Source organism: Gracilinanus agilis, chromosome 4, assembly GCF_016433145.1.
Source record: "Gracilinanus agilis isolate LMUSP501 chromosome 4, AgileGrace, whole genome shotgun sequence".
NCBI lineage: Eukaryota > Metazoa > Chordata > Mammalia > Didelphimorphia > Didelphidae > Gracilinanus > Gracilinanus agilis.
The window spans coordinates 75576851-75587322 of NC_058133.1; the positions used below are offsets into that span (position 1 = coordinate 75576851).

Here is a 10472-nt window from a genome sequence, read left to right on the forward strand (position 1 = left end):
CTCCCTCCCTTCCCCCTCTGTTTCTGTAACTCACTGTCTCCTTCTCTTTCCTCCTTCCCTCTCTCTTCTACCTCCTTCTCTCTTTCTTCTTTCTCTCACTTTCTCTCCCTCCCTCCCTCCCTCTCTGTCTCTCCCTCCTTCTGTCTCCACCTCTCTCTCCCCCCTCTCCCTGTCTCTGTCTACTAGTAGGCAATAGAGCTCAGCTCAGTGGCTCTTGTCGTTGGTATCTTGCTTCCACCACTCATGCTGAGCTGGGCCCCTCACTCTCTGCCTGATCCCTAAGATCAGCACACTAACTATATTTGGGTTTTAGTCAACACAGCACTTTAAAAGAATGGAGGAAGAACTTCTAAAATGACAGGTGTCTTCAAAGCTAACCTTGGCCTTCCAGGCAAACCCACAGACAATAAGGCCTTCATCTTTTTTGGCAATCCCTTCTCTGACTGACCAACCCTTTTCCCTCCATCTTATCTCCATAGTTAACTAATCTAATTCCATCTGCCCTGGACCCTGGATCAAACACTCAGCTTAAATACTAAGTACTAAAATTACGGCGTCATTGGTTTGTTGAGGGTTTAAAGTTGTGGTTTGGTCCTTCCAGAATCTTCTTCCAGAGCATCCATGAGAGTCCCAGGCTTGTGGGAAGCACATGTCTCTCCTCAGTGAGTTTCACCTGAGTTTTAGGATACAAGGATGTTGAAATCATCTCCTTTATCCTCTACTGTAAGGGCTCTGGGCTCACTGGAAGTTCTCCTTTCTTTTACTCACATTCCAAAATCAGAATTCCTCAAAGACCAGCTCAAGGACTAGGCATTCACTTATCACATTAGCCTGTGGTTTGCTCAGACCTATAATTAGAGCTGGGTGGTGGTGGCTTCGGACCAGGGTACCATCATCACCTATAGTCCTTTTAGCAGTACAGAAACAATTGAGGGGGCAGCTGGATGGCTCAGGGGATTGAGAGCCAGGCCTAGAGATGGGAGGTCCTGGGTTCAAATATGGCCTCAGACACTTCCAAGCTGTGTGACCCTGGACAAGTCACTCAACCCCCATTGCCTAGCCCTTATCTCTCTTCTACCTTGATACACAGTATCGATTACAAGACAGAAGGTAAAGTTTAAAAAAAAAAAAAACAATTGTGCTTAGACCTTAGGAAGAATGATGTCTTAAAATAGAAAGCATGGGTTTTCTCCCCTAGCAGCCACAACCCAGATGAACTCCTCTTCAGCAACACTTTTGTCCTGCTCTTCCCCACAATCATCTCCCCAACAGTGTCCTTGAAGCATCTCAGTACAAATGTGACCATTTTCCCATTTCAACTGAATTGAAGATACTAAATTTGAGCCTGATTATTGTTCCTCGAACCCAATACTCAATTACCCACTCCCATACCTTTTATTGGCTGTCCCTCATGCCTAGAGCACCCTCTGTCCTTGTTGTCATGTCTTGGTTTTTCTTAGTTTCCTTTAAGATTCAAGTCAATGGCCTCAGACACTTTCTAGTAGTGTGACCCTGGGCAAGTCACTTAACACTGATTGCCTAGCCCTTGCCACTCTTCTGTCTTAGAATTGATACTAAGACAGAAGATAAGGGTTAAAAAAAATAGAAGAGGCCATGGAATCAAGCTTCTACTTCACTCTCCCCTGATGCCATCTTGGGGGAGTGGTCAGCCATCCCTTTGCTTGAAAGACCTCTTACTGGGGCTGGTTCCCAGACAACTGGGGATTACTAAGACCTTCCAGGGTGGTAGAACCTGAAAGAGCTCCAGCTTCCCCCAGTATAGTCCTCTGAGACCTCTCTCAGATTCCTTGCTAAGACAGGATGAGACATCAGACTAACACTATGGGATTGTGCTGCTGCTGACTATATAACTGGAGGACACGTTCCATAAGAGGGGTAAAGTGGACTTTTACAGTTCTCCCTGACTGTGGAATTAGGTGACCCAGACAGTCAAAGTGATACGGCTTTAAAAGTGAATTCATCATCATGGAAACGTGGGAAAATATTTAAAAATTAAAAATAAAAAAAGTGAATTCATAGAAGAGGAGTCAAAGGCTCCCAGAGCAATTGGCTCTAGGGAGACCTAGTATCCAGTAGATGCTTTGTATGCATTTCTTGATTTGAGTAAGGTCCTGCCTGTGTCAGATGGATATTGCTGGTTAGTAAACCTTCCTTGGATTGACTTTTAGGTCTGATGACTTTCTTTTGGGAGCACAGAAATAAGGAAATAGAAAACAGTTGTGATTTTTTTTTCCTTTTTGCAGAAGCTGCTTCTTTCTGAATGATTTCAGCCAAATTCAGACAGACATTGGATGAGGCTCAGGGGCAGAGAGCACCATATTGTGGCTGCTTTCTCTATCAAACAGCTCCAGAGATGTCATAGCCTTCTCCCAGGTTTCCATCTCATAGCAAATCTCCCTTGTCTTTATTGTTCAAATGACTTCTGAGACTGGGGGTCAAATCTGGCTTCGTTTTAGGATATGATAATCTGTTGCAAGGGGTAATGGTGGTTAATGATGGAAATGATAGCCAAGCAAGGTGCGGATATATGTTGGCTTGGGACTTTTTGACCCCATGATCAAATACTAGGACTTGTGCCACAGGGCAAAGTCAGTGGAGCATTGTGGGTGGATGAAGATAGTCTATTTTGGAAGGAGTAATTATGAAGGGAGAGAGGCAGTGCACACCCCAGGGAGTCCAACCTGAGCCCACATGACACAACAGATAATCTCTAACCCCCAAACCTGGGGAAGAGTCAGGGGCTGGAAGGGAAAGGTGGGGAAGGGCCTCAGGGAAGGGGTGCAATGCTGCTAGAACCCTTGGGAGGGGTGGCCTGGCCCTAAATGAGGTCTAATATGATTATGTCACATCATGTGGAGCCAGTAGAGGACCCTGAGATACAGAGATGGTGGACCAGAGGAGCACTGCCAGAGAAAAAATCATGTGCCATTCCATCTCCCACCCCATCGGTTATCCTCAGCATCCTCCTCAGTCTCCCTGCCCTGGTTATGGGTTCTACCCCACCAGAATGGAAATGGACAAATAGCATATAAATGATTTCCCTGTAGCACTATATAGGTCATTTCCATTGCTACCTTGTTCTGTCTCTTGAAAAGCCTAGAATAGAATGGAAGTCTAAGCCAAACAAGTGTTTCTATTTGCCCGCCCAGTGGTCTCTGCAAATGGCGCCATGCACAAGGCTGACACTGCTCTTTCTTCTCTCTCTCCTCTCCTCCTTCCTACCACCTCCTGCCTCCTCAGAGATCCCTCAGTGTGCCGGCTGCAATCAGCACATCTTGGATAAATTCATCCTCAAAGTCTTAGACAGGCATTGGCACGGCTCCTGTCTTAAGTGTGCAGATTGCCAGATGCAGCTGGCCGACAGGTGCTTCTCCAGAGCGGGGAGTGTCTACTGCAAGGAAGACTTCTTCAAGTAAGTTGAAAATGGAACCAAAAAAAATTTCTCTTTGCTCGGTGCTGAGGACGACTCATCCAATGGCTCTTGGGCAATCTGCCCAAAAGCAATATATCTGCAATAGAAAACACTGGTGGTTGTGAGAGCAAAATAAACCAGACACTCTCACTGAACCTCGCCATCCCCACCACCATCACCATCACCATCACCATTACCATCACCATCACCATCATGGGAACTGTTTTTCAGACAAATTGGCTTTAGAGGACTTGAATTACCCCTCTCATCAGTTCTCATTTGGGCATAATATTTGTTTCTCCTTAAAGATAGTATGATGGATAAAGAATGGCAGAAAGTGATGGTCTGGTTGAAAGTTTCTTCCTCTACCTCTGACCACCTGTTCCTACATATCAAAATTAATAATGATAATTATAAAGGGCAGCTGGGTGGCTCAGTAGATTGAGAGCCAGGTTTAGAGACAGGAGGTCCTAGGTTCAAATCTGGCCTCAGACACTTCCTAGCTATGTGACCCTGGGCAAGTCACTTAACCCCCATTGCCTTAGCCCTCACTGCTCTTCTGCCTTGGAACCAATACACAGTATTGATTCTAAGATGGAAGGTAAGGGTTTAAAAAATAATGATGATTATAATGAGGATAACTGACATTTATATGTGATGAATGTTAAGGGAGGAGAGCTAAACCAATGGGGGTTCAATTCCCCTGAGCATGTTTTGAAGACAACCCCCATTAGCCAATCTTCTGAGTTAGAGGCTACTGGTGTTATCTCCCTTTTTTACAGATGAGGAAGTTGAGGCATAGGAATGATGGACTATGTTTATTTAATCAGGGAAGGCTTCCTGAACAAGACAAAGAAGTTTTCCTAATACGTTCAATTGGGAATGGCCCTGGGTGGGGTGTGGACAAGAAATGTGAATGATTGATTGCATTTTTCGGGTTTCATCCAGACATTTGGCATTGTGCAGACACATCTTCTAATTAAAACAATCTCAGCCCAAGGCAGAATGACTTGGAGAGGAGATGAGGATAGGGACGGGGGTAAGTAGAGGTAGAGATACAAACTCTTTTTTAGAACTTCATTTCTTCCAGATTTCTTTTTCAACCCAAGTGTTTCAATAAGGTGAATTGTACAGAGAATGAAGACTTGGAGTTCTTTAGACCAGTCTGAGCTCTGAAAGATTGGGGAAGATCTGTATGCTCAGTTACCTGGCTGCATCTTTGGCATCTGTCCAGGTGAAAGCTGGAGGGTAGAGGCCAGCCCCAGACTATGCTGTTGTTAATTTTGTCACCCAGGCAGATACTGATGGCCACGTGTTCATCTCTTTTTATTTCCCAGGATTGTGGCCTCCCCAGACAAATCAGTCTTACTTGGGATGGGAGACCTTGTTTTTTGCCTTCCTTAGAATCCCTCTTGGTCACAGGCAGGCTCAGTAATTGTTTGTGGAGCTGAATCAGAAGACAACTTTCAGCTCTCCCTCTTCTGCTTTTTTGTCATTTTACTGCTCTCTCTTCTTCCTGTTTTTCTTTTCCCTCTTCTCATAGATGCCCCCTTTCCCTAGTGTCTACCTAGATGCCATTACTTGACCTTCTTTGCTTCTTATTTTTGCCCACATGCTTTCCCCTTACCCCAGGCCAGCAGACTTCTGTTCCATGTCAGATCAAGTGGCTTCCTGAATGTGTCAGATCCCATTGGTTCTCTTAGCTGATTATAGGCAGCTTAGGGAGAGCAGAACACTCTCTCTCTCTCTCTCTCTCTCTCTCTCTCTCAAAAACAGGGATGATGAGATTTAGAGAAAGAGAGGGAAGGAGGGAGGGGAGGAAGAAGGAAGGAAAGAGGAAGGAGGAGAAGAGAGAAGGAAGAAGAAAAAGATGGAGAAAGAGGAGGGAGCAAAGGAGAAAGGAGGAGGGAGGAGAGAAAGAGAGAGGGCATTGTAGGGGGAAAGAGATGGAGTCAGAGAACTGGATTGCATATAGAGATTGTTTTTATTTTTATTTATTTTGGGGGGGTTGTTTTAAAAGAAAAGATTGAGGTGATTTGTTGCTGGGTGGGGGCACCCCACTCATCAATTTGTAACTTTTCCCTTGAAAGACTTCTTGGAGTTAAAGTGAAGGAGGAAGACATAGTTCCTTATTAATGTCCAATGGGGCAGAGAAAGTACCAATGGAAAGAACATTGTGAACCTTCCTGAAACCAGCTCTTTGTCCAGAACCCCAGACACTATTCACTGTTAACCCAGCAGAACTGGATCTCTTCTTGCCCTCAGGAAACACCCTTTCATGTCTGCCTCTGACTGGTGGAGTTGTTTATTCCTAGGTGGCTTTTTCTTCTTTTCCTGTCAGTTGCCCATCTCTCTTTTAACACCACCCCCAATATTGCCTTCTCCAGTAATACTCCCCCTTGACAGGACATCCCACTTTCTTTTGTAACTCTAAAATACTTATATCAATATTTTCCTTTATAATTCTCTTTGTTTTAATTTTAATTTTATGTCTCTTTACACATTGTATCTCTTAGGCTCTAATTTGGTGCTCTGTAAACAGCTGGTGCTTAAACATTTTCTGAATGAAGGACTCAATCAACAAGCTAGGGAGCCTAAGAGTATATGTGAAGGGAGTCAAGCATAGGGATGAATGAATTTGAAGTATTAGAGATCATTGTCCACTGAATTAGGTTGGGGGTGGGGTGGGGAGGGACAGGACACAATGCATATAAAAGGGAAAGTAGGAAGTCAGAATAAGGCAAGGGAAGCCAAAAAGATAGATCCAGAGAAGAAATATTCCATTTCTTCCAACTGAGTAAAACTAGATACCCAGTACTTACTGGGTACTCCTTTCTAGTTTCTGAATTCCAAGTTAAATGTCCATCAGGCTCCCCTACTTCACTCAGTTTGGAGATTAAGGAAGTTAGATAGTAAGACTGTAGTCAGAAGTGCATATGTCAGATTTAGATGGAAAATTAAAAAGGTATTAGAGGGAGGGATAGGAAATATTCTGTAGGGATAGAACTAGTGAAAGGAGAGACGGATTTAAAGTTTAAAGATGACTCAGTGCTATTAGAAAGTCTATCATAATCAGCAGTATGTTGGTAAATATTTAACAACCAGCTTCCTGGGATTAAAAAAAACTGTACACCTGACACACTTTTATTTAATCTTCATTGCTAACATTTTCTCCACCTACTTTCTTAAGTTTAAACAATCAATAAAACAATATCTCAAACCCTAATTTATAGCATTTGCCAATTTCTGAGGTATAAATACTCAGTGAAATTTTAACTATCAGCTCTGGAAGTTGTTCCTGACTCCAGCTCACTTGTTTCATGTAGGCAATAAATAGTAATAGTATCTCATATTTATATAGCACTTTGCAATTTATGAAAAAATGGCAACACTAGTATCAATATACATATTTCATAAGTCTGTTCCCTTCCTACATCATCATATTTAATCAGTAGATGTGAGATGTTCTTCCTCTGAAATGTCTCTAGTATCTCTTCCTTATTTTCCATTTTATTTGCTGGCACTTTGGTTCTGTCCCATGTAGCTTTTCATGAATGGTTTTATTTTCCTATTTTTTATATCATAGTTATTTATGGAATTCCCCTACCTCCTTCCCTCACCTCTAATTGATTCTTCCCTTGTAACAAAGAAAAGTAGTTTAAAAAAGTTAAAGTTAAAAGTAGTTAAACAAAAACACTCAGTCACTGGGCTGGATCTTTCTCATTCTGCCCCAGGAGGTCTCATTCTTCACTATCTGTTTTCCCAGACCAACACTGGCTTTTCAGTTACTCCGAGTGACTTTCTTCTAGTGACCTTTACATTTTCATTGTTGCAGTTTTCTAGATTGTTCTTTTGGTTCTGCTTTTTCCATTCAGAATCTATTCAAAACAATCCTCTCATGTTTCTCTGAGTTCCTTACATTCCTCACAATAATCTTGCATGACATAGTTTGTTGATGCATTCCCCAGTTGATAAGCACCCTCTTAGTTCCTAGTTCTCTGCTACCACAAATGCTACTCTGTCTGTCTGTCTGTCTGTCTGTCTATCTGTCTCTCACACACACAATCTTGTTTTCTTTCTTCAACATCCTTGAGGTGTATGCCTGATAGCCAGACTTCCTTAAGTCTCCCTGCCTAGACTACTGCATAGTTTCCAGTCTTCTTGCATAGAACAAGACTCATCTGTATCCCTACATTCAGATGAGAAAGCCTGAGTACCAAAAACTAGGGCAAGATGCTTAATGTCGCACTTCTTGCTCATGGCCAAGGTGTCTTGGGACTTCATTGCTTAAAGTTGCCAGCCCGTGGCTTGACCCACTAAGCCATTAAGGCTTTGAAGAAGATGCCTAGTCCAGGCTTTCCACCTATGATTAATTACCAGCATGCTGCCTCCTTTTGCTGATGGTTAATCAGGGAGAGACGTGGTTTGGCAACAGTCATCAGATGGAGGGTAGGGGGGGAGGATGCAGTCACTGGTCAGCCTCTGGTCTTTATCCTAATGTTGGTCAAGGGCATGAAATCTATGTGAGGGCTTTAGAAAAGAACAGTGAGGGGCTTCAACTTGAATTTACCCATGAAAATTGAATTCTCCAAGTAAACTTGTTTAATCTTTTTTGACTATAAAAATGTGACTTGTTACTATGATCATGAATAATAATACTTTATGAAATGCTTGGTTAGAACTAGGCAGAATCCTTCCAGCTTCCACAGAAGAAAACTGTAAAATATTTCTCCAGGGATCTAGAATAAATGTTCATTTTTAACAATTTCATTAAGTTTAATAATTTAATAAACATAAAGTATGCATATATTAAGTAATAGTAGGGTGGCAGAGTAGATAGAGAGCCTTAGAATCAGGATGACCTGATCACCTCTGATGCATACTGGCTGTATGGCCCTGGACAAGTCATTAACTTTCAGGACCCCCTGGCAACTTTTTAAGACTACAAATTGCACATCTGTTATTAATCTGCATTGGCAGAAAGAGTTCCTTACACCCTTGGTGTCAAACTCAAATAGAGCAAGACACTTCTGTGTCTTTTGAGGAACATATAATAACATAGAAAACCACAAATTGGCATTATCTGTGCTGTAGAGTATTTTTTACCTATTTTTTTTATACACATCCTGATTGCATTTTAATTTGGTTTGGGCCATACTGAGAAGTTTTGCTTGTAGTGACAGACATTGAGTTTGACCCCTCTGCTTTACAACAGGGAAATCACAGATCTGGACCCCAAAATGTAAATGCCAACTTTGTAGAGGATACTGGACTCCACAGGCACACACAGATGGAGCCTTTGACTTCAAAGATCTAAAAGTGGGAAGGGGCTGGGAATGGGAAGATAAAATATATCCAAGTTCAAGTTCAAATGAGATTGGTGCACTGAAGGCAATCAGAAGAGGGGGAGAGGATGGATCCCTTCCAGGGGGAAGGTTTGACCAGAGATATGGTTTGAAGGAAGAGAAAAATTTCACTAGGGAGTCCCTTCTAGACCTTGGGGCTGGTGTGCACAGAGGTACACAGAAGAGGCCAGAGAGGGCAGTCAGCCAGTTTATTTGGAACTGAGACTGTCTAAAATGGAGAAGGATGAAATCAGCCCAGAAATTTAGGTTGGAGCCAGGTGGACCTTGAATGCCAAAGCAAATGAGTTTATGTTTTATCCTGTAGGCAAGAGTGAGTCATTGAAGGTTGAGGAGAAGCAATGAAGGGCAGTACTGCCTGACTATAACAAACTGCTTCACTATCTCTCATTGTCCACCTCCAATCTGTTGTCAGGTTCTGCCCCTTTCGCCTTTGCCAGATGTGGCAAGCTCTTGAATATAACGCTTTGTCTTTTCTGACACTACTCCCACTCTGGTGCAGGTTCTCCTCAAGGCAGCCTGGACTCTTACGACAGCCTGCTGGTGGGCCTGCGTGTCTCATGGCTTTGCCCACTCCAATCTGTCCTTGATTCAGCCGATGGCGATTTTCCTAAAGTGCAGGTCCCTCCCGTGCCATCCCTAGATTTAGTAAACTCCAAGGGGCTTCCAGTTGCCCCCAGCTTCTAATGCTCTTTTTGGCTTTTCAAACCCTTCACAAGTGAGCCCCATCCTAGCTTTCCAGGCTTCTTACACCATACTCTCTGCCCTGGATTCTTCAGTCCAGTGTCACTGGCCTCCTGGCTGTTCCATGAACAAGGCACTCTGTCTCTTGGCTCTGGGCATTTTCTCTGGATGTTTCCCAAGGCTGGAATGCTCTCCTTCTTCACCTCTGTCTCCTGATGCCCTTCTCTTCCTCTGAGACCCAACTAAAATTCCTCCCTCTGCAGGAAGTCTTCTCTAATCCCTCCCAATTCCCAAGCTTTCTCATCTTTAAGTATTCCCTATTTATTGTGTGCACGGCTCACTTGGCAAAGATTTTTTTTTTTTAACCCTTAACTTCTGTGTATTGGCTCCTTGGTGGAAGAGTGGTAAGGGTGGGCAATAGGGGTCAAGTGACTTGGCCAGGGTCACACAGGTGGGAAGTGTCTGAGGCTGGATTGGAACCTAGGACCTCCTGTCTCTAGGCCTGAATCTCAATCCACTGAGCTACCCAGCTGCCCCACTTGGCAAAGATTTTGTTTGTATGTTGTGCCTCCTCAGTTAGACGGTAAGCTCCTTGAGGGCAAGGACTGGCTTTTGCCTCTTTTTGTCTCTCCAGCACTTAGCAGAGTGGAGGACACCTAGTAGGCACATAATAATGCTTGTTGATCAATATTACTCACAGCGTGGTAGACAGGACAGAAGGTTTCCGGAGGCCAGAATTTCCCCAACATTGGTGAGGCCAGGTGCAGGAATTCTAACTATAGGCAGCAGAGGGTGCTGTTGATATGTATATGGGGCAGAAAGAGTCTCCTAGGAGGGAGGGCATACCTTATGCTGTTGCATTTTCCTGTGGGGGGCTGCTGAGGAATCTCCTGAATTAGGAGAATGTTTTATCTTTCTTTCTTTCTTTCTTTCTTTCTTTCTTTCTTTCTTTCTTTCTTTCTTTCTTTCTTTCTTTCTTTCTTTCTTTCTTT

At 43.3% G+C, this 10472-nt stretch overlaps 1 protein-coding gene across 1 annotated transcript in view; it reads left to right on the top strand.

Moving 5' to 3' along the window:
• LHX4 (LIM homeobox 4) overlaps positions 1 to 10472 on the top strand; it is a 73543-nt gene that overhangs the window by 26946 nt on the left and 36125 nt on the right. The window contains exon 2 of the mRNA XM_044674121.1: positions 3262 to 3433. Coding sequence (XP_044530056.1) covers positions 3262 to 3433 — 172 coding nt within the window. The remainder of the gene's footprint in view (positions 1 to 3261; positions 3434 to 10472) is intronic.